General features: G+C 47.8%; 1 protein-coding gene and 1 long non-coding RNA gene across 7 annotated transcripts in view; both read left to right on the top strand.

Moving 5' to 3' along the window:
- The first annotated feature begins 121 nt into the window (after nucleotides 1-121).
- LOC140419869 (uncharacterized) lies at nucleotides 122-4,589 on the top strand. The gene is made up of 2 exons (XR_011946057.1): nucleotides 122-2,625; nucleotides 2,723-4,589. It is a non-coding gene; the product is annotated as an uncharacterized lncRNA (long non-coding RNA).
- Nucleotides 4,590-22,936: 18,347 nt separating this feature from the next.
- LOC140419852 (uncharacterized) overlaps nucleotides 22,937-24,966 on the top strand; it is a 32,496-nt gene continuing 30,466 nt past the window's right edge. Inside the window, exons 1-2 of one of the 6 annotated variants that reach the window (XM_072503906.1) lie at nucleotides 22,940-23,070; nucleotides 23,464-23,923. Coding sequence is in view for 1 of the 6 variants with exons in the window: in XM_072503908.1 (XP_072360009.1) it covers nucleotides 22,953-23,070 (118 nt within the window). In the remaining 5 variants the exon portion in view is untranslated. Of the gene's footprint in view, nucleotides 23,071-23,463; nucleotides 23,924-24,966 lie in introns of all 6 variants that reach the window. The other 5 variants (XM_072503908.1, XM_072503907.1, XR_011946041.1 and 2 more) reach the window with 5 other exon arrangements.

Below are 24,966 nucleotides of genomic sequence, written 5' to 3' on the forward strand. Positions count from 1 at the left end.
CCTGCTGAGGTATTGACCAATGGGAAGAATTAGAACCGGAAGGACTCTTGTTCTCCAGCCAATCAGTGCGGGCTTGTGTGAATGAGATTGAGCTTCACACAGACTGAAACCTCCTCCTGTCTCCAACATCTGGGAGTAAAACACTTTCTTTTCTCCCCCTTTCCATTTCTTTTCTCATTCTCACCTTCAATTGGTCACTTGCAGCAACTGAAGGGAAAGGAAGTGATTACAGGGAAGGTGCAGACTCCGGAAGGGGGCAGCACGGTAGCATTCTGGATAGCACAATTGCTTCACAGCTCCAGGGTCCCAGGTTCGATTCCCGGCTTGGGTCACTGTCTGTGCGGAGTCTGCACACTCTCCCCGTGTGTGCGTGGGTTTCCTCCGGGTGCTCCGATTTCCTCCCACAGTGCAAAGATGTGCAGGTTAGGTGGATTGGCCATGCTAAATTGCCCTTAGTGTTGGGTGGGACTACTGGGTTATGGGGATAGGGTGGAGGTGTGGACCTTGGGTAGGGTGCTCTTTCCAAGAGCCGGTGCAGACTCGATGGGCCGAATGGCCTTCTTCTGCACTGTAAATTCTATGATAATCTATGGAAAGGTTGGCCCAGGTCTCTCTCTCTCTAACACATTTACACCCTTTGCTCCCTCAGCTTGACACATTTATTTGTCTGGCTAAAAGAACCGTCTCATACTGTCCACCATCCCAATATCCCCTGATGCTCTCAGTGCCAGGGCAAACAGCAGTAGGGAGAGTGGGCGCTCCTGCCTCGTCCCCCGGTGCAGCCTGAAATAATCTGAACTCAGTTGGTTTGTCGGTACACACGACACCGGTGCCTGGTATAACAACCGGACCCAGTCCACAAAACACTGTTCAAATCCAAACCGCCCCAGGACCTCCCACAAATAGTCCCACTCCACTCGATCAAAGGCCTTCTCTGCATCCATGGCGACCACCACCTCTACCTCTCGTCCCTCTGGAGGTATCGTGATCACATTGAGTAGCCTCCTGATGTTGGCCGCCAGATGCCTCCCCTTCACAAACCCCTCTAGTTATCCCCTATCACCCCTGGGACACAATCCTCTATTCTCAAGGCCAAGATCTTAGCCAATAGTTTGGCATCTACATTTAGCAGGGAGATCGGTCTGTATGACTCGCATTGTTCGAGGTCCTTTTCCTGCTTCAAAATGAGGGAGATCGAAGCCTGCGACAACGTTGGGAGAGCACGCCCAGCTCCCTTGCCTCGTTAAAATCCCTTACCAGCACCGGCCCCAATACCCCAGAGAATTTCTTATAAAATTTCACCAGGTACCCCTCCGGACCAGGGGCCTTGCCCAGTTGCATCACCTCCAGTCCCTCTATCTATCACTTTCTGAAACCTATTTCCTTTACTTGCTTTTGCTAAATCGCCATCTTTCTTTTTTTTAAATCACTCAGTCATTTTATACTGTGTATTATAATTTGAAGAATTACCACAATTTGTAATTGAATGAAAACTCAACTACTGTATTTGCGAAAGACAATCAATCTGACCTAATCTTGTGTTGACAAACAAAGTTTACCAGTGGCACAAGCTGACAAAGTTCAACTGAACTTTGCCAAAAAGCACAGACTTGACCTCTGTCATTTGGGAACTAAGAAGGGATAACGGATATCCAGGATTCCGAATAGACACAGAGATCCATTAGGCTTCTATCTATGGGAAAGGCGGTGGGGCAGTTTAGAAGGGCAAGAAGGGTGGTGTATGAGTTCGGGGAGAAGGCGAGCAGGATGCTAGTGCACCAGTTGAGGAAGCAGGAGACTGCAAGTGAGACCGGAAAAGTGAAGGATGCTTCTACCAGTGCAATTGGGGCCCCCAGGGCCTCCACCTGCTCCTCTTCCATCTTCAGGAACTCCAACCCCTCTAAGGTCCGCCTCATCGCCCCCACCCCGGCAGGGGGTTCTGACTCGTACAGCTTGCTATAGAAGTCCCGAAACTCCCCATTGTCACCCATCGGGTCCAAAACCATATTCCCTCCTACTCCCTTCACTTTCCCGGTCTCCCTCGCAGCCCCGGGATCAATGAGCCTCTTCATGGTGTTTTGCAGCTCGGCCTCATGAGCTCAATGAGAGGTATTGAATCAGCACACTCAGCCTCTGGTCAATAACATGGAGAATGTCGGCAGTCATCACCTTCACCACCTCCGAGAGAGTCCTGGAGAGCGCGGGGTCGAGAGACCTCCTGAGGGTCAGGCCGCCAGGTTGAAAAGGCAACTCCATTTCCACTGAATCAACCTTCCCTCTTTTATCGACGGATTTCTTAATATTACCTTAACTAATCCCGATGTCTTCCAGAGACTTGAGAACAAATATTAATTCAAGGATCAGGTAGATGAGTGTCGGGCAATCAGGATAAATTACGGATTCTAGATGAGTGGCATCAGAATCTGCGGAAAAGCAGCTACTCCTGCACCGCATCACATGGTTCCCACCCAGACAGATTTCTGATGACGAGGGAGTCAAGGGTTATGGATAACAGGCAGGAAAATGGTGAGAAAGCGGAGATGAGGAGGGATTTCTTCACTCGTTGTGGAGCAGGATGAGAATGGAGGGAGAGTGTGTGGGATGGAGATTTACAGCTTTTGCAGAGTGAGAGAGGATAAAATGTTCCAGAGGAATTAAAATTGTCTGTTCTGAGTTTCTATCCTTTACTGACAATGATGTCTTTTGTAAATTGTTTTTACAGGATATTAGAAGAGGAGGAATTACAGACAGAAATCTCAAAAGTCACATCTCGATCTGCCAGAGTCACTCGGTTCGTCGGGGCCTGAATATCATCGGCCTTTGAATTGAGAAGGAGAAATGTTTGTCTGTTCTGTTCGCTTCAGACAATTTTAAACATCATTGTGACTGGAAAAGCACCAAGACACACACAACCGAGTGAGAGAGTTCCAGAGCACTGGCTGTGGGAAGAGCTTTAACCAGTTACACAGCCTGAAAAAACATAACACCATTCACAGCGGGGAGAGAACGTACACGTGTTCTGTGTGTGGTCAAGGCTTCAACTGATTATCTGATCTGGAGAGTTACGACGAGACCCAAAATATGGAGAAACCGTGGAAATGTGAAGTCTGTGGGAAGAGATTCAGAGTCCGATCTAAGCTGGAGATTCATCGACGCAGTCACACTGGGGAGAGGCCATTTCCCTGCTCTGTGTGTGGGAAGGGATTCACTGAATTATCCAGCCTGAAGTCACATGAAAGAGTTCACACTGTGGAGAAGCCGTTTATCTGCTCTCGGTGTGGGAAGGGATTCAGACATTCATCCACCCTGAAGTCACATCAGCGAATTCATACTGGGGAGAGACCGTTCACCTGCTCTCAGTGTGAGAAGGGATTCACTGCGTTATCCAGCCTGAAGTCACACCAACGGGTTCACACTGGGGAGAAGCCGTTCACCTGCGATCAGTGTGGGAAGGGATTCACTCAGGTATCCAACCTGAAGACACACCAGCGAGTTCACATTGGGGAGAGTCCATTCACCTGCTCTCAGTGTGGGAAGGAATTCACTGCGTTATTCAGCCTGAAGTCACATCAGCGAATTCACACTGGGGAGAGGCCATTCACCTGCTCTCAGTGTGGGAAAGGATTCACTCAGTCACCCCACCTGCAGGCACACCAGCGGGTTCACAGTGGGGAGAAGCCATTCAACTGCTCTCAGTGTGGGAAAGAATTCCGAGATTTATCTACCCTGCGGACACACCAGCGAATTCACACTGGGAGAGACCGTTCACCTGCCCTCAGTGTGGGAAGGGATTCGCTCAGTTATCCAGCCTGAAGATACACCAGCGGGTTCACACAGGGGAGAGGCCGTTCATCTGTTCTCAGTGTGGGAAGGGATTCAGTCATTCATCCACCCTGTGGAAACATGAGCGAGCTCACACTGGGGAGAAGCCGTTCGCCTGCTCTCAGTGTGGGAAGGGATTCAGTGATTCATCCCACTTGAAGCGTCACCAGCGAGTTCACACTAGGAAGAGGCCGTTCACCTGCTCTCAGTGTGGGAAGAGATTCCGACATTTATCCACCCTGCAGAGACATCAGCGAGTTCACACTCCGAGAGGCCATTCACCTGCTCTGATTAGGGGAGATGTTGAATGATCTATCCCATCTGCTGAGTCACCAAGAAGTTCACAATTGATTGCAGGGATTGGATTGTGCTGTTATTGTTTCTATTCTCCATTTCATTCGGAACTGCATTTTATTCATCCTGTCAATTGGTCAATTGGGATGATCGGGGTTTTTTTCTGCTGGAATGGCTGGTCTCTCAACCTTTCCTCCAGTGGGCTGATGCTCTTTGAGCTTTGTTGCGAATACGTGAATTCCAATTTCACAAGGGTTACAGAGTGAAAATGTGTGGGAAGTTAAAATACATTTAATTCCTATTTCTGTTTGCAACCCCCCAAAGCATGCCATGTTGCCCTGAAGATGGGCTATGGTGGTTATATGTTTCTTTGTTTAATTTTTCTGGGTGCTTCTCAAAGAAGGAAATGTTGAGGTATGAGGGACAGGTTGTCTGTGGTAGGTTGGGAAATTACAATAAAAGGTTGGACAATAGGCAGACAATTGCTCGCATTGAAGAAATTATTACATATTTGCAACAAATACACATTCCTTTCAGGAACAAAAATCCACAGGAAAGTGGTGCAGTAATTCTTCACACCTGATTACAGCTTTTGGATTCTGCTGTTACACAAGAGAACCAAGGGAGCAGTGAGCAGGAGGGACTGAAAGAGATTAGTATTAGTGAAAAAGTAGTACTGGAGAATTTATTGGATTAAAAATTAATAAATCCCCAAAAGCTGATGCTCTACCCGAGTGTTGAAAGAGGTGGCTGTAGAGATAGTGGATACATTGGTGATCATCTTTCAAAATTCTATAGATTCTGGAATGGTTCCTGCAGATTGGAAGGTGGTAAATGTAACTCCAATATTTAAGGAGAGAGAGAAAACAGGGAACCACAGACCTATTAAGCTGACATCAGTAGGAAGGAAAATGCTACAACCCATTAAGACGGACGCAGAGCAGCGCGGTAGTGCATTGGTTAGCACTGCTACCTGGTCTTATGGTCTTATGGCTACCTCACGGCGCTGAGGTCCCAGGTTCTATGATCTAAGGAGAGAGAGAAAACAGGGAACCACAGACCTATTAAGCTGACATCAGTAGGAAGGAAAATGCTACAATCCATTAAGACGGACGCAGAGCAGCGCGGTAGTGCATTGGTTAGCACTGCTACCTGGTCTTATGGTCTTATGGCTACCTCACGGCGCTGAGGTCCCAGGTTCAATCCCGGCTCTGGGTCACTGTCTGTGTGGAGTTTGCATATTCTCCCTGTGTTTGCGTGGGTTTCGCCCCCCAAACCAAAGATGTGCGGGGTAGGTGGATTGGCCACACTAAATTGTCCCTGAATTGGAGAAAATGAATTGGGTATTCTAAATTTAAAGAAAAAAATATTATGACGAACGTGATAGCATACGGCTTAGGAGCAGGAGTAGACCACTCGGCCCCTCGAGCCAGCTGCACCATTCAATAAGTTCCCAGCTGATCTGATTGTAACCTCAACTCCACATAGACAAGTTGTGAAGGGGATACAAACAGTTTGCAAAGAGATATTAATAGGTTAAGCAAGTGGACAAGAAGTTGCCACATGGAGCATAATGTGGGAAAATGTGAAGTTCATTTTGGAAGGGAGAACAAAAGAACAGTATTATTTAAATGGAGAAAAACTGCAGAAAGCTGCAACACAAAGGGACTTGGGGGAACTTGTGCACGAAACACAGAAAGCTAGCAGACAGGTGCAGCAGGTAATCAGGAAGGCTAATGGAATGTTGGCCCTGATTCCAAGGAGGTTGGAGTATAAGAGTCGGGAAGTCTTGCTGCAGCTGTGGACCAGAATAAAGTCTCAGAATAAAGAGGAGCCAATTAAGACTGAAATACGGAGAAATTGTGAGGGTTGTGAGTCGTTGGAACTGAAAGCTGTGGGGACAGAGTCCTTGTCTATATTTAAGGCTGAGAGATTCTTGATCAGCGAGAGAATCAAGCATTACAGGGAAAGGGCAGGAAAGTGGACAAGGCAAGTGTTGGATCAGCCATGATTGAATGGTGAGGCAGGCTCGAAGGGCCGAATGGTCTACTCCTGCTCCTTTTTCTTGTGGTATTCCTGCTGACCTCCCTTCCTGATAACCTTTCACCCCCTTGATGAACAGGAATCTATCCAGCTCTGCCTTCAAAATATTCAAAGACTCTGTTTCCACTGCCCTTTGAGGAAGAGAGTTCCAAAGACTCACAACCCTGAGAGAAAAAAGTTATCCTCTGCCTTAAATGGGCAAGTTGTTACTTTTAAAGTGACTCCAATTTCTAGATTCTCCCACAAGAGGAAACATCCTTTCCACATCAACCCTGTCGAGGCCCCTCAGGATCTTATACGGTTCAATCAATTCACCTAAACTCCATCGGACACAAGCCCAGCCTGTCCAATCATTCCTCATAAGACCAGCCTCCAATTCCAGGTATGAGTCCAGTAAATCTTCTATGAACTGCTTCCAACACATTGACATCATTCCTTAAATGAGAGCGATACTGTACACAGTGCTCCAGATGTGGTCTCACCAATGTCCTGTATAACTGAAGCATAACCTCCTTACTTTTGTATTCAATTCCCTCACAATAAACAATAACAGTCTATTAGCTTTCCTAATTACTTGCTGTACCTGTATACTCGCCTTTTGTGATTCATGCTCTTGGACACCCAGGTCCCTCTGAGTCTCAGAGGTCTGCAATCTCTCACCATTTCGATGAGAAGCTTCTTTTTCTTCCTGCCAAAATGAACAATTTCACATTTTCCCACCTGATCACCCTTTTGCCAGATGGTATCCCACTCATTTCAAATATACCATTTTAATCTCCTTATGTCTTTTCACAATTTACTTTCCTGCCTATCTTTGTATCATTTGAACATAGGGGCAGCCGTTAGCCATTCAGCCCGTCGAGGCTCCTCTCATTCAATACGATCATGGTAATCATCCACTTCAATGCCTTTTCCCCCACACTATCCCCATATCCCTTTGTGTTATTGGGATTTAGAAATCTGCCAGTCTCTGCTTTAAACACACTCAATGACTGAGCTCCCACAGCCCTCTGGGTAGAGAATTCCAAAGATTCACAACTTGTAGATTTCTATAGATCAAACCATTTCCCTGTTCTATCCCCATATCCTTGTCGGTTTATTTCCCTCAAGTACCCATCCAATTTCCTTTGGGAAACATTCCATCATCTCTGTGTCTATCCAACTTGAAGGAAGTGGGTTCCAAATATTTCCCACTTTCACAAATGTAAATGAGGTTCAGCGAGCACATGAGGCCATTCTGCCCATTGTTCCCATGCTAGCTCTTTGGATTAATTATCAAATTAATTCCACAACCCTATTTTCCTCGTTTATTTCCAAGTTTATTTTGAATCCCAACTCACAACAACTCGTTCTGTTCTAAATCTAATGGGCAGAATGGCCTCCTGTGCTCTCTGCACAGCATATTGTGAAATTATTAGATTCAAAACAGAACAAGTTGTTGTTATTTGGGATTCTCTGACTGACAAAGGTGCAGGAGCTCTTCCGCCTCCGCCATGGTGGAGGCCGTGGCGGAGGCGGAAGGGAAAGAGTGCCCCCACGGCACAGGCCCGCCCGCGGATCGGTGGGCCCCGATCGCGGGCCAGGCCACCGTGGGGGCACCCCCCGGGGTCAGATCGCCCCGCGCCCCCCCCCCCCCCCCCAGGACCCCGGAGCCCGCCCACGCCGCCTGGTCCCGCCGGTAAATACCAGGTTTGATTTACGCCGGCGGGACAGGCAATTTCTGGGCGGGACTTCGGCCCATCCGGGCCGGAGAATCCAGTGGGTGGTCCCGCCAACCGACGCGGCCCGATTCCCGCCCCTGCCCAATCTCCGGTACCGGAGACTTCGGCGGGGGCGGGATTCACGGCGGCCTACGGCCATTCTCCGACCCGGCGGGGGGTCGGAGAATGACGCCCCAGATCTTTGCCTATGGAGTTTTTAAAAACTCATAGCTGTCAGCTTCTGGAAATCAATCAGGTCTCTTTTGCTTATCAGCATGATGACTCTCCCTGTCCTGTTTCAACACATCCTAAGTGGTTCCATTGAAAACAAAAGAGGCAAGGCTTCAGAATAATCCGTGAGTCAAGCCAGAGATGCCTGTCCCCCAGATCACCATATTTCTGCTGGGGATCCTGCATCCTCTGCAGCAACATAATTTTCTCTGCTTGGGGCCCCAGTGGGTACACACGGTATGGAATACGTAGATCAAGTAAATCCCTGATTTTATGCTGTGCTATCTAATCTCAGCTCATAGTGATAGGCACTCAACAAATGGGGGCTGGTGAGACACTAAACATGACTATACAATGAGCTGAATAGCCTCCTTCTGTGCTATAGATCTCTACAATTCTATGATGAGGGAGTGCCTTTAGCAGAATAGAGAACTGAGAAAAAGGAGGAGGAAGTGATTCTCAATTTCAGGGCACATTTTACACAGAAGTCCATTAAAACTGTAGGCATAAAGGAAGAATTGCTGTGTGGGTGATTCTGGTGTGCTATAGGAGCAATCATGAAATTAGATTAAAAAGAAAATGTCTAAGGCCTATTTTGGAACTGTTTAGATGTATAAAGTTAAAAATGTAAACAATTTCTCTCATCACTTGTAGTATAAAGCTCTGGTACATAAAGGTTTAATGTGGGACTGTGTACAGTAGCACCCACAGTAAGAGAACACATGCACCTGGCCATCAGTGTAGTGTTGGACAGAGCTGTGTGTAGGAGCAAGTGTGTAGGGATAGCTCTTGGCTCGGACCTTTACTGCACCTATATAGGATGCACTTTAATGGAAAAATGTCGAAGTGTCATTTTAGGCGTGATTGATGGGGTGTTTCTCAATGGCTGTATTGGTGAGATCGCAGCCCATATTTAACAGTACATAGTGCCAAAAATGAGGCCCCACAACATTCTCGCCATTACTGGCTATCTTGCAATGATTCGCCCGACTCGCGCCTCAGCAGCTTGCCACTAACAAGGGGGAGCTGCTTTTAAGTGCTCACTCACTCCCAGTCAACACCCAAGCATGGCAGCGATTTCCTCATTTGGCGATGCCAACTTGGCCAGGCATCTGGACGCAGCCGATGAGAGACAGGACATCCTGTTCCCCCGAGGGGGTCGGAGGCCCAGCAACAGGGCCACCAGCACTTCCTCCTCCTTGATGGTGTTCTTAGGGGGACTCCATGAGATGGAGGTGCAGCAGGAGTGAGCTCTAGAGGTCTCTGCGCCATCTGGCTCTGCCAGTCCTGGTGCCTCCCCACGGTCTGCACCATGGTGTTGCTACCCTCAGCGATGCTCCTCAGTGACTGGGCCATGCTCCACAGTGCCTCGGTAATGTCCAACTGCGTCTGGGGCATGTCCCTCAACGACTGGGACATGATGTCGATGCCCTCAGCCTTGGACAGCACCACTCAAGACACTGACCTCGTGCTCCAGGCTTTCCACTGCAGTCACCCCTCTCGCAGTGTTGACCTCGGTGCCACGCTATGTCGGCATCATCTCCTCAAAAAAAAAAGACAAAGGTGCAGGAAGTAAATTCAACTGTAACTTTCAAAAGGGAACTTTACAGATTCTTTACATAGTCCCATCGCCCGGCAAGTTTCTGTTCCTACAGAATCTGTAAAGTTCCTGCACCTTCATCAGGCAGCGAATCCCAAATCACAACACCTCGTTCTGTTTTAAATCGAATGATTTACGAGATGCTGCATTTGGATTTTCACCGGGGATTTGAAACAGAGAGAAAGACATGATTGTTGCACAAAATCAAGACTCAGTCTTAATTCATGATTTTTGTGAGTGGGCTCAGTTTGGGGACTAATGCTTGATTATAATTTATTTTTAAATTCACAATAAAGGGGCAATTGAACGTGGCCAATCCACCTACCCTGAACAACCTTGGGTTGTGGGGGTGAGACCAATGCATACACGGGGAGAATGTGCAAACTCCACATGGACAGTCACCCGGGATCGAACCTGGGTCCTCGGCGCTGTGAAGCAGCAGTGCTAACCACTGTGCCACCGTGCCACCCTATTTAGGGACTAATTCTGAAAATAAATTACATTTCTATAGCATCTTTCATGATCACAGCTTCTCCTGAAGCTTTTTTACAGCCAATTAAGTACTTTTGAGATGTAGTCACTGTTGGAATGTCGGAAACTAGGTTTGCCTCAGTTCTAGGGGAGGGGATGGTGCAGTGGTATTGTCAATGGATTACTTGAGGTTTTACACATTCCACTGACTGGGACCATGGCATCTGGGGCAGAGCAGGGAGCATTTACCTGGAGATGGTGCTTCTACCCGGAGTGTAATGGTAATGCTGCTGCACTTTGATATTACTGCTCAGACATTAGCATGTGTCAGCTCTTACTTATACTGAATAGCATCTAACCACTGTCACCAATAAGTGTTATCACTGTGAATCATTTCAGAATTTGGGAAAAGGGGAAAAAGGGCTAATTAACACCCTAAAATGTAGAGTTTCCAATTAAGCGGCAATTTAGCATGGCCAATCCATGTATCTGCACATCTTTTGGCAGTGGGGGTGAGACCCATGCAGACACAGGGAGAATGTGCAGCTCCACACGGACAGTGACCCCGGGTCCTCAGCGCTAGAGGCACCAGTGCTAACCACTGCACCACCATGCCACCCCTGAACCCCATTTCTAACATCGCTGTGTCAAAACTAAGCTCATCTCCCCCTCTGGCTCCTTTGCCAATTACCTCAGAGGGACTCACTTTTTGTTGAAGAGCCTGTCAACCCCTCTCGCCCTCTTTCCCTAAAGTGCATCAACCTAATCATGAAAAGTCAAGAAAAATCAAATATTTTTATAATCATTTATTAATCAAACAGACAAGGTGAAAAATAGAAAATACCTTGAGGATCAAAGACAATAAAAGTAAAGGATGTTCACAATGTTCAGGATCCAAATGGTTTCTCCTCGGATCCTCTGTACCCTGTTCCCGTGACTCCCTGTGTTATACCGTCAGTTCACTGCGAGATTGTGAGAACGAGTGAATATAAGGCTTTATTATCCATGAACTCGCCTACCAGTGTCTGCTGTACAAATGAGTGCCACCCACAGGTGGCCGGTCTATAAAACGCCCTGGGGAGGGCGGAGCCCACCGGGGTTCCAGTACAGTACCTGGAAGTAGACCGTATTATCATTTCCAGGTCATAGGTCACAGCACTATACAGACAGTTCATACTTAGGTGAATACATTCACCACGCCCTGCTTTGGACATGGGCACTGAAAGCTGTGGGCTCGAGGCCATCAGCCCCAATTACGCCCCCCCACACACACCCTCGAGCCCTGATTGGTAGAGCCCCATTTCCCAGTCTGTTCTCCAGCACCTTCCTGTCTCTCTGTTAGTGAGATGCCCATGGCAAGTGTGATGGGAGGAGATGCATTAGGGTTACAATCAAAAGGAAGTGTGCGGGGGAACAGTGATTTCTGGTTTGAGAGGGAAAAGGATGTTCTCTGATGACTAGAATTGCCAGTTCTGGATTTCTGCCCTTTCCTTACGGCGATGTCCTTTGTAATCTCCTTTCCCAGGCGATGAGCAGATAGGTTTTTGCAGACAGGAAACACAAACCAAACATCCCTGTTCTGAGATGTGTCCTTTTAGATTGGACTCCCGACTTGGGACTTGGTTTGCAGACTATGGACTTATTCCGGTGTCTGTTTAACACTTGTTTATTAGTTCTACATCTAAACAAGTTACAGAGTAGGCATGTTACTCCTCGGCACAATTCCAACCCTCCCTTGAGAGTCTAACACATGTTGATAAATCAGCATCCACGTCATACAGTAGCATGTGCCATCTCTTAACCTGTTACACTAGATCTCTTCCCCCCCCCCCCCACTCCCAAATATACTATCCAGGGGTTCTGTAGCCGTCTAAAATACATGTCAACAGTTTTGAGAATGTACACAAAGTCTGCAGTGCCGCCTGCACACCTGCCTTTGAGAACGTTGCTGCAGTCGGTCCAGTAACAGACAAGAAAGGTGCTGACTTGAAGCTTTTGCTTCATTTCGTGAAGACCTGATGCAGCTCGGTACCAGAGAAAATGGTGTTTCCACAACCTGCACTGCTGGCCTCTCTGCGGGTGGGGCAAGGACAGGGACTGCTCAGCAGGGAGGGTCATCATTACCTCTCCCTCCAGTGAACCTCCTCCTTCAGGACAAGGACAGGGACTGCTCAGCAGGGAGGGTCATCATTACCTCTCCCTCCAGTGAACCTCCTCCTTCAGGACAAGGACAGGGACTGCTCATCAGGGAGGGTCATCATTACCTCTCCCTCCAGTGAACCTCCTCCTTCAGGACAAGGACAGGGACTGCTCAGCAGGAAGGGTCATCATTACCTCTCCCTCCAGTGAACCTCCTCCTCCAGGACAAGGACAGGGACTGCTCAGCAGGGAGGGTCGTCATTACCTCTCCCTCCAGTGAACCTCCTCCTTCAGGACAAGGACAGGGACTGCTCAGCAGGGAGGGTCATCATTACCTCTCCCTCCAGTGACCCTCCTCCTTCAGGACAAGGACAGGGACTGCTCAGCAGGGAGGGTCATCATTACCTCTCCTTCCAGTGAACCTCCTCCTTAAGGACAGGGACTGCTCAGCAGGGAGGGTCATCATTACCTCTCCCTCCAGTGAACTTCCTCCTCCAGGACAAGAAGTCTTACAACACCAGATTAAAGTCCAACAGGTTTGTTTTGAATCACTAGCTTTCGGAGCACAGCTTCTTCCTCAGCTGAGTGTGAGTGAAGGTGCTGTCCACCAACAGCTAGTGATTTGAAACAAACTTGTCGGACTTTAACCTGGTGTTGTTAAGACTTCTTACTGTGTCCACCCCAGTCCAATGCTGGCATCTCCACTTCAGGACAAGGACAGGGACTGCTCACCAGGTAGGGTATTTATTACCTCTCTCTCCAGTTAGCCTCCTTCTTCGATATGACCAAAATGTTTTTTACATCAACATCTTCATCACTGCCACCATGTTCTTTGATGTGTCCTTCTACATTGGACTACAGGCAAGGGCCTCGGTTCTTGCACAAACTATGGTTACATTCTGATACCTGCTTGAAAATAGTTTATTAATATGATATCTGAACAGGTTACAGAGCAGGCATGCTGCTCAGAGGCAGGATTCCAACCTCTGAGTCGAACACACGACTGGCTGATGCCACTGGTACATCATCATCAGTGTCAGACATTAGCACATCCCAGCTGTTAATCCTTCATATTTGGGGCTGAACAATGGCACAGGGATGGCACAGTGGTGCACACTCCTGTCACACAGCGCCAGGGATCCAGGCTCAATTCTGGCCTTGGGTGACTGTGTGGCGTTTGCACTTACTCCCCATATCTTCGTGGGTTTCCTCCGGGTGCTCCAGTTTCCTTCCACAAACCAAAGATGTGCAGGTTAGGTGGATTGGCCGTGCTAAATTGTCCCTAAGTGTCTAAAAGAGGTTAGGTGAGTTTATTGGGTTACAGGAATAAGGGTCGGGGCATGGACCTCGGTGGGGTAATCTTTCCAAGGGTCAGTGCAGACTCGATGGGCCGAATGGCCTCCTGCACTGTAGAGATTCTATGTTACAATTCAATCATGGATGTGATTAACAGCAGCAATAACAACAGAATCCACCTCCTTTAATCACTTGTGAATACACTGGTGCCTCAGCAGGTTGGACACCTGAGTGAATCCCTTCCCACACTCAGAGCAGGCGAACGGCCTCTCCTCTGTGTGAACCCGCTGGTGAGTCAGCAGTTGGGAAGACTGAGCGAATCCTTTCCCACAGTCACAGCAGGTGAACGGCTTCTCCTCAGTGTGAACTCGCCGGTGCTTCTGGAGGGCCGATGAATCAGTGAATCCCTTTCCACATTCGGAGCAGATGAATGGCCTCTCCCCGGTGTGAACTCGTTGGTGTGTCAGCAGTTGGGATGACTGACTAAAACCCTACCCAAACTGAGAACAGGTGAATGGCCTCTCCCCAGTGTGAACCCGCTGGTGTATCAACAGGTAGGATGAATCCCCTTCTCACAGACAGAGCAAGTAAATGGTCTCTCCCCAGAGTGAACTCGCTGGTGTGTCTGCAGTTGGGATAACCGACTGAATCCCTTCCCACACTGAGAGCAGGTGAACATCCTCTCCCCAGTGTGAACTCGCTGGTGTGTTTGCAGGCTGGATAACTGAGTAAATCCTTTCCCACAGTGAGAACAGGCGAACAGCCTCTCCCCAGTGTGAACTTGCTGGTGTCGCAGCAGAGAGGATGAACGAGTGAATGCCTTCCCACATTCAGAGCAGTTGAATAGCCTTTCCCTAGTGTGAACTCGCTGGTGCGACAGCAGGTTGGATGAATCACTGAATCCCTTCCAACACTCAGAACAGGTGAACGGCCTCTCCCCAGTGTGACTGCGTTGATGGGTTTCAAGAGCAGATGGGGACTGGAATCCTTTCCCATAGTCATCACACTTCCACGTTTTTTTCATGGTTCAGGTGTCCTTGTTACCATCAAAGATTGATGATGAATTGAAGGCTCATCGACACACAGAACACGTGTAGGGTCTCTCCCCGCTGTGAATGATGTGATGTTTTTTCAGGCTGTGTAACTGGTTAAAGTTCTTTCCACAGTCAGTGCTCTGGAACACTCTCACTCGGGTGTGTGTGTCTCGGTGCATTTCCAGTCACACTAATGCTAAAAATCTGTTTAAGCCGACTTAACAAACATTTCTCCTTCGAGATTCACAAGCCAATGATATTCAGGTGAATTGAGTGACTGTCAGATCTTGACGTGACATTTAATGTGAGATTTCTGTCTATAGATCTCACATTGTAATAGGTTGTAAAATGAGTTTATAAAAGACATCACTGTCAGTACAGGATAGAAATTCAGAACAGACAGTTGTAGTTTCCCTGGAACATTCTTTCCTCTCTCGCTCCCAAAAAACTGTAAATTTCCATCCCACACACTCTCCCTCCATTCTCACTCTGCTGTATCTAATATTCACCCTCCCAATTCTCCTGAAGATGTTGATTCAGGCTGATTGACAAACCTGAAAATCTCCTGTTAGCAGGAATGAATCTGAAAGTATCACTCTTTCGGGTCTGCCCCAAACAGCAAACATTTAATGATTATGCTCGCAGGGAGTAAGCCTTCTCCACTGAACAACAGAAATCCTCAATACTTATACAGTATCAGAACAGAATCACCTGCACCTTCCCTGGATTCACTTTCTTTTCCTTCAGATGCTGCAAGTCACCAATTGAAGATCAGGTATAGGTTGAGAGTCAGTAGATTTGGAACTGAGATGAGGAGGAACTACTTCTCGCAGAGAATGGTGAATTTGTGGAACTCGCAGGCCCAAAGTGCAGTGAAAACTGAATCAATAAATGGTTTCAAGAAGCAGATAGATATATTTTTGATTTTAAAAACATGTTAAAGGGATATGGGGAACAGGTAGGGAAGTGGATTTGAGACCAGGAAGAGATCAGCCGTGATCTGATTGAATGGTGGAGCAGGCTCGAAGGGCTGAATTGCTTACTCCTAATTTCTATGTTCCTAAGAACCTCCTCTGAGCTGTCTCCAATGCTACTTCATCTTTATTCAAATAAGGGGACAAAAACTGTGCACAATACTCCAGGTGTGGTCTCACCAATGCCTTGTATAGTTGCAACAACACTTCCTTACCTTTATGCTCTGTGCCTTTAGCTGTAAATGCCAACATTCCATTGGCTTTCTATACTACCTGCTGTACCTCCATGCTAGGTTTCTGTGACTCATGCAGAGGACACCCAGATCCCTCTGCATCGGAGCACCCCAAAGTCTCTCTCCATTTAGATAATAAGTTGCGTTTCCATTTTTCTGACCAAAATGGATGACCTCACACTTATCCACATTAAACTCCATCTGCCACATTTTGACCCACTTACCTGACCTATCTATATCCATTTGAAAGGTTCTTATTTCCTCATTGCAACTTACTGTCCCAACTATTTTAGTGTCATCTGCAAATTTGGCTTCAGAACCATCTAACGCTGTCTCCAAGTCGTTTATATAAATTGTAAATAGTTGGGGCCCAAGGACCAAACCCTGTGGCACTCCACTAGTTCCATCTTGCCATCCAGACATAGGTACATTCATCCCGATTTTTTGTCTTCTGTCCATGAGCCAATCTTTTAACCAAGCTAATAAATTACCCCTAATCCTGTGTGACCTAACCTTGTTCATTAACCTTCTTTACAGCACCTTATCAAATGTCTTTTGGAAGTCCAAAGATACTACATCTACAGAAGTGAAATTGCTGGAAATTCTCAGCAGGTCTGGCAGCATCTGTAGGGAGAGAAAAGAGCTAACGTTTCGAGTCCGATGACTCTTTGTCAAAGCTAACAGACAGAGAAAGTGGGAAATATTTATACTGTGGAGTGAGAATGAAAGATGAGCCATAGCCACAGAAACCCAGGGAAACCGGGTGCTAATGGCCACAGAAACCAAGGGGAAAGAGTGCTAATGGCAGTCCCCAGAGAGAACAAAAGATGTGAAAGGTCAAATAGCAGGGAAACTAACGTTTCCAGTTTTCATCCAGTTCCTTACTACATCTACAGGATCTCCATTCTCCACTTGGCTTGTTACATCTTCGGAGACCTCTAGCAAATTAGTCAAACATGATTTACCCTTCATAAAACCATGGATTGTGTTTTGACTTTCCAAATGTCCTGATATTACTTCCTTAATAATGCTTGAGGATTTTCACCTAGCAACAGTGAAAAACGGCGATTTGCTTCCAAGTCAGGATGATGTGTGGCTCAGAGGGGAATTTGCAGATGATGGTGTTCCCGTGTGTCTGTAGCTCTTGTCCTTCTCTAGGTGGCAGAGGCTGTGGGTTTGGAAGTTGCTGGTGATACAGACATGGTGAATTCCTGCAGTGAATCTTGTCGGTGGTACACACACTGTGTGGTGGTGGTGGAAGGAGTGAGTGTTGAATGTGTTGGATTCGGTCCCAATCAAGTGGTCTGCTTTGTACTGGATGGTGTCAAGCTTCCAGAATGTTGATGGAGCCGCACTCATCCAGACAATGAGAATAATCCATCACACTCCTGACCTGTGCTTTGCAGATGGTGGACAGGCTTTGGGGATTGAGGAGGTGAGTTCCTCGCTGCAGGATTCTCAGCCTCTGACCTAGTCTTGTAGCCATAGTATTGATATGGATGGTTCAGTTTAGCTTCTGGGTGAATTGAATTGACTGAAGATTGCCGTCTGAGATGTTTGGGACCTCAGGAGGAGTTCGAGATGGATCATCCATCCGGCTGAAGATTGTTGCGAATGCTTCAGCCTTGTCTTTTATATTGAAGTGCCGGGCTCCCTCATCATTGAGGATGGGGGTATTTGTGCAGCCTCCTCCTCCTGTTCGTTGTTTAATTGTCCATCACCATTCCCAGTGGATGTGACAGGAGTGCAGAGCTTAGATCTGATCCCTTGGCTGTGGGATCTCTTCGCCCTTCCTATAACAGGTTGCTTTTGCTGTTTGCCGGTAAGTAGTCCTATGTTGTAGCTTCACAAGGATGATACCTCATGTTCAGGTATGGCTGGTGCTGTTCCCAGCATACCCTCCTGCACTCTTCATCGAACCGGCTGATCCCCTGGCTTGATCATAGTGGTAGAGTGGGAGGGTAGCACAGTGGCGCAAGGGGTTGGCACGGTTCCCTCACGGCACCGCGGTCCCAGGTTCGATCCCAGCTCTGGGTCACTGTCCGTGTGGAGTTTGCACATTCTCCCCGTGTTTGCATGGGTTTCGCCCCCACAACCCAAAAGATGTGCAGGGTAGGTGGATTGGCCACACTAAATTGCCCCAGAATTGGAAAAAATGAATTGGATACTCTAAAAAAAAAAAAATTTTTTTTAAATAATGGTAGAGTGGGGATATACCAGGCCCCGAGGTTACAAATTGTGATTTAATTCAATTCTGCTGCTGATGGTCCACAGCATCTCATGGATGCTGAGTTTTGAGTTGCATCCTGAAATGTAACAGGAATTCTGACAGTTGGGAGCTAACTAGGCAATATGTTGCGATGAGGTTTTAGAAATAGACCCTGGGTCGACGAGTTCACTGAAGCTCCACAGTGAATCTGTCCAACAGCCACAGCGACCTCTAATGTTGGAAAATGGGTGTAACCCTGTTTGGATGCTGCTGACAAAGGATGCTTGAAAGGTCGATGCAGAGCTTCTTCAGAATAGTAATCTTTATTAATGTCACAAGTAGGCTCACATTAACACTGCAATGAAGTTACTGTGAAAATCCCCTAGTCGCCACACTTCAGCACCTGTTCAGGTACACTGAGGGATAATTCACCTAACAGCACGCCCTTCAGGACTTGTGGGAGGAAACCAGAGCACCCGGAGGAAACCCACGCAGACAGGGGGAGCACGTGCAGACTCCTTACAGACAGGGACCCAAGCCGGGAATCAAACCTGTGTCCCTGGCACTGTGAAGCAACAGTGCTAACCACTCTGCTACCGTGCTGCTTGTAGATGTTACACACTGCTGCCACTGTGTATCAATGGTGGAGTGGTGAATGGGGTGCTGATCAAGTGTCTGCTTTGTCCTGTATAAAATAAACTTTGAATAAGACTGATAATTAAGCATTTTAAAAAATTGATTAAAACCTTTTACATTTAAATAATCCAGCCCATATGAAAATAAGATCTGCTCTTCAAAGATATATTGGTACAAATTACATGAGATCTTTGTTGTTGAATTGAATACCTTCACTCCTCACACGGACACCTGATTGACAAGAGACGCTGATTGGACAATAGCTGGAAACAATGAGCTGAAATGTTCTTCTGGGAGTGAAACTGTTTCACTTTAACCCGGACTCGACTATGTGAGAGTTAAAGGCAATACCAGGCTAAATTACATTGAATATACAACATAGAAACAGCCCAACCAATCCATGCCAGTGTTTAGACTTCACCTGAGCCTCCTCCCATGCTTTCCCATCTGACTCGATCAGTGTATCCGTCTGTTCATTTCTCCCTCATGTGTTCATCCAGCTTCCCCATTAATATATCGATGTTATTCACCTCCACCAATCCCTGTGGTAGCGAGTTCCACATTCCGACCACTCTGGGGAAGAAGTTTCTCCTAAATTCCTGATTAGATTATTTCACATTGATAGCCTCTAGTTTTGCTCTTACCCTTGCAAGTGAAAACATTCTCCATGTGTATCAAAATCTTTCATAATTTCAGCCCTCATTAGTCCCTCAGCCTTGTATTTCGAAGAGAGCAGTGACCCGGCCTATTCATCGTCTCCTGATAGGTTTAACCTCTCACAGTAAAAATCTGAAGACAAAAATGCTTTGTTCACACTTGAGCTCAGCGCAGTGAGAACAGGATGGAATTACAAGGGAGCCTGACCGGGAGTGATCAATGAGGATCAGACGGGGTTTGTGAAGGGCAGGCAGCTGAACACAAATGTGCGGAGGCTCCTGAATGTGATCATGATGCCCTCGGAAGGAGGGGATGCAGAAGTGGTGGCGGCAATGGACGCGGAGAAAGCCTTCGATCGGGTGGAGTGGGAGTACCTGTGGGAAGTGTTAGGCAGATTTGGATTTGGCAAGGAATTCATAGGGTGGGTTAAATTGCTGTATCAGACCCCTGTAGCGAGTGTGTCAATGAACCGGCTGCGGTCGGAGTACTTTAGGCTACATTGAGGAACAAGGCAGGGGTGCCCCCGTCCCCCCTGCTGTTTGCCCTGGCAATCGAGCTGCTGGCCATGGCGTTGAGGGAGTCTAGAAACTGGAGGGGGCTGCTTCGGGGGGGGGGGGGGGGGGGGGGGGGGGGGGAGGAGCATTGGGTTTCACTGTATGCGGATGACCTGCTCCTGTACATTTCGGATCCGGTGGAGGGGATGGGGGAGGTCATGCAGATCCTTAAAGATTTCGGGAACTTTTTGGGGTATAAATTGAATGTCGGGTAAAGCGACATTTTATGATCCATGCGAGGGGCCAGGAAAAGAGACTGGGAGAGCTACTGCATAAGATGGTGGAGAGGAGCTTTCGCTATTTGGGCATACAGGTGGCTAAGAGTTGGGATGCCCTGCACAAGCTCAATCTGGCACAGCTGGTGGATCAGATGGAGGAAGACTTTAAGAGGTGGGACATGCTGCTGCTCTCCCTTGCGGGCAGTCCGTGAAGATGACGGACCTCCCCAGGTTCTTGTTCGTCTTCCAGTGCCTTCCCATCCTCATCCCCAAGTCCATCTTCAAGCCGGTGAACAGGATTATCACGGGATTTGTGTGGGCAAACAAGACCCTGCGTGTCAAGAGACTTCTTATAGTGCAGTCGGGGTGGGGGTGGGCTGGCGCTGCCGAACTTCTGCAGCTATTATTGGGCAGCGAATATATCCATGATTCGAAATGGGTAGTAGAGGGAGGGGGGTGGGGGCATGGAAATGGTTGGAGGCGGTGTCTTGCAGGGATACTAGCCTGGGGGCATTGATAACGGCACCGCTGCCACTCACGCCAACACGGTACACCACGAGCACGGTGGTGATGGCAACATTGAGGATCTGGTGTCAGTGGAGAAGGCACAGGGAGGAGGTAGGGGCCTCAGTCTGGACCCCGATACAAAACAATCACAGGTTCATTCCAGGTAGAATAGACGGTGGGTTCCTAAGCTGGCACAGAGTGGGTATTAAAAGGATGGGGGACTTGTTTATTGATGGGACCTTTGCTAGCCTGAGGGCGCTGGAAGAGAAATTTGGGTTGCCCCAGGGAACCTGCAGGTCTGGGCTTTCGTGAGGAAGCAGGTGGGGGAATTTCTGCTGCTACCGGTCCGGAGGATACAGGACAGGGTGGTCTCAGGCGTGTGGGTAGGGGACGGCAAGGTATCGGTCATATACCAGGAGCTGCAGGAGGCGGAGGAGGCCTCAGTGGAAGAGCTGAAGGCCAAGTGGGAGGAGGAGCTGCGTGAGGAGCTGGATGAGGGCCTGTGGGCAGACACCCTGGGCAGGGTCAATTCCTCCTCATCTTGTGCCAGGCTTAGCCTGATCCAGTTTAAGGTGGTGCACTGGGCGCATATGACAGCGGCAATAATGAGTAAATTCTTTGGGGTGGAGGATAGGTCTGTGTGGGAGCCCAGCAAACCATGTCCATATGTTTTGGGCATGCTCGGCACTTACAGGATTTTGGAGAGGCTTTGCAAAGGTTATGTCAAGGAAAAGCCGAGCTGGGGGATAGCGATATTTGGGGTGTCAGAAGATCTGGGAGTGCAGGAGTTGAAAGAGGCCAGAGTCTTGGCCTTTGCATCCTTGGTAGCCCGGAGACGGCTCTTGTTAATGTGGAGGGATGCAAAACCCCCAAGTGTGGAGACTTGAGTCAGCGACATGGCTGGGTTTCTCAGGTTGGAGAAGATAAAGTTTGCCTTGCGAGGGTCCTTGCAGGGGTTCTCCAGGCGGTGGCAACCGTTCCTTGACTTTCTCGCGGAACGTTAAGTGAAGGTCAGCAGCAGCAAACCAGAGGGAAGGGGGAGGGGGGGGGGGGGGGGAGGCGGTATGGGTGCTGGATGGATTTCACTTGTAAAGTGTAGATACCCCACCTTGTTTTGTTAAGTTGTTAATTCGCTTTTCGCTTTTCTTTATTATTATGTTTTTGTTGCTTTGTTGGTTTGTAAAATTTTGTAAACATTTTGAATAAAAACAAATTTAAATAAAAACCAAAAAAACAAGGGAGCCTGAGAAACGCAGATTCACTGAGAATGGTGGGCTGGTCTGATCATAGAATTTACAGTGCAGAAGGAATGCATTTGGCCCATCGAGTCTGCACCAGCTCTTGGAAAGAGCACCCTACCCAAGCCCTCACCTCCACCCTATCCCCATAACCCAGTTACTTCACCCACACTAAGTGCAATTTTGGACACTAAGGATAATTTAGCACGGCCAATCCACCTAACCTGCACATCTTTGGACTGTGGGAGGGAACCGGAGCACCCAGAGGAAACCCACGCACACACAGGGAGAATGTGCAGACTTCGCACAGACAGAGACCCAAGCCGGGTATCGAACCTGGGACTCTGGAGCTGTGAGGCAATTTTGCTAACCGTGCTGGCCCTGATCCGTGTGAATAAGCTGGTTAATCAGACTGTTCATGATCGGGGTCTTGTTCAGGGTACTGGCGGAGCTCAAGTGACAGCCTTCAATAATACATTAATCTGCATTTATACAGCACATTTAATGTAATTAAATATCCCAAGGTGTTTTCACGGTCATTGTAAATCCGGGTTTGACAGATGATTTCGCAAAATTGTCCAAGCTCACGATCATGTGACAGAAAATACTGCTTCTCTCTGACTCTGCCTCCACACACTCCCTCCCTGTTGATTGTAACACGAATTCATCCCACTATCCTCCTCCTGCTTTCTCCCCAATTCTCCTCCCCTGACGATGTTGACTCTCGGGTTCAGTTTCTCTCTCACCTATTGCCCTCCCCAATATGCCACCCAGGTGTCTGAAGGGGGACGTCACAATCAAACCCAGTGACGTGTCCTTTGTATCCGGAATGGGGTCACTGCCCTCCACTCCCACTTTCATCCCAGTCCCAGGGGTTTGGAGATTGGGCTGGGCAGCTGAATCTCCCATAGTCCCCAGCGCCAGGGAAACCGCTCTATCCGCCGGGGGGGGGGGGGGGAGGAAAGACAGGGGCTGCGCATGTCCAAAGGAGAGGAGATGCAGCGCATGCGTAGTAACGCTTATTCCAATTGAGGTCAAACGGGCATCAATGATCACGTGACATCCGTTGATTATGTTTTCAGTTGGCCAGAAACCAATGGGAAGAGTTGGAGGACCGGAAGGACTCTGGTCCTCCAACCAATCAGAGTGCGGGCGTTGTGTTAATGATGTTCTAGCTTCATGCAGACTGAAACGTCCTGCTGTGCGCAACATCTGTGAGTAAAACACTTTCTTTTTTCCCCCCTTTCCATTTCTTTTCTCATTCTGACCTTCAATTGGTCACTTGCAGCAACTGAAGGGAAAGGAAGTGAATCCAGGGAGGGTGCAGACTTTGCAAAGCTTGGCCCAGGTCTCTCTCTCTCTCAAAGACATTGACATCCTTTGCTCCCTCACGTCGACACATTTATTTGTCTGGCTAAAAGGATTCAGAAAATTTCCAGTGCAGAAGGAGGCCAATTGTCCCATTGAGTCTGCACCGGCCCTTGGAAAGACCATCCCACTTAAGCCCACCCCATCCCCGAAACCCAGTAACCTCACCTAAACTTTTTGCACACTAAGGGTAATTTATCCTGGCCAATCCACCTAACTTGCACATCTTTGCACTGTAGGAGGAAACCGGAACACCCGGAGGAAACCCACGCAGACACTGGGAGAACGTGCTGACTCTGCACAGACAGTGAACCAAGCCAGGAATCGAACCTGGGACTCTGGAGCTGTGAAGCAACTGGCCTAACCACTGTGCTACCTTGCTGGTCTCTTGATGGTCTCTTTCCTAGTGTTCACAATTAGTGGTCTGGTTTCCCCAGGAGATGGCTGATATTTAAGGGGACAGTAAATTAATGTAGGATTGAAATATGTGTAATGTTGTTATATCATACAGATTAGATATATTATTGGTTCTGTAATAAAGCACATTTATTATTATATCCAGTTGTGTAATATAGTACTGTAGAGCTACATTATATATTTCCAGAAGAGAAAATGCTGGAAAATCTCAGCCTGTCTGGCAGCATCTGTAAGGAGAGAAAAGAGCTAATGTTTTCGAGTCCAGATGACCCTCTGTCAAAGGTAAAAAGGATAGAAGGTGGGAGATATTTATACTGTAGGGCGAGGGAAAGGAAGGTGAGTCAGAACCACAGAAACAAAGGAAATAGAGTGCTAAAGGGCTGTACAGTGGTTAGCACTGTGGTTTCACAGCGCCAGGGTCCCAGGTTCACTGTGCGGAGTTTGCACGTTCTCCCCGTGTCTGTGTGGGTTTTCTCCGGGTGCTCCGGTTTCTTCCCAAAAGTCCCGAAAGATGTGCTATTAGATAATTTGGACATTCTGAATTCTCCCTTTGTGTACCCGAAAACTTGCTGGAATGTGGCGACGAGGGGCTTTTCACAGTAACTTAATTGCAGTGTTAATGTAATTATACTTGTGACAATAAAGATTATTAATAAAATAAAGATTATAATGGCAGTCCCCAGAGAGAATAAAAGGTGTGAAAGACCAAACAGCAGAGAAACTAAAATCAGAGGGTAAGCTGTGACAGATGTAGATGTGGGGGTAAAGGGGCATTGTTGGGAGAGAGACAAAATGAGAAAAAGGGGGGGAAGGGGGAAGCAAAGGGAACAAAAGGTAAAGAAAGGGGAGATAAGATAGGGGAAAGAGTGAGGGGCAAATATATATATGAAGAAAGTCAAGAAAGGAATAAAAGGTAATAGACAGTGAAAATGAAATGGAAAGAAAACAAAGGGGTTGAGATGGGGTAGAGCTAATCATCTGAAGTTGTTGAATTTTATGTTGAGACCGGAAGGCTGTAGCGTGCCTAACCAGAAGATGATATGCTGTTCCTCCAGTTTGCGTTGAGCGTCATTGGAACATTGCAACAAGCCAAGGACAGGCATGGGAGCAGGGTCTTGTGTTAAAATGGCAAGCAGGGACAGCACGGTGGCACAGTGGTTAATCACTGCTGCCTCACGACGCTGAGGTCCCAGGTTCGATCCCGGCTCTGGGTCACTGTCCACGTGGAGTATGCACATTTTCCCCGTGTCTGCTTGGGGTTTGCCCCACAACCCAAAGACCTGCAGTGTAGGAGGATTGGCACGGTAAAATTGTCCCTTAATTGG

Source organism: Scyliorhinus torazame, chromosome 5 (genome assembly GCF_047496885.1).
Source record: "Scyliorhinus torazame isolate Kashiwa2021f chromosome 5, sScyTor2.1, whole genome shotgun sequence".
Lineage (NCBI taxonomy): Eukaryota > Metazoa > Chordata > Chondrichthyes > Carcharhiniformes > Scyliorhinidae > Scyliorhinus > Scyliorhinus torazame.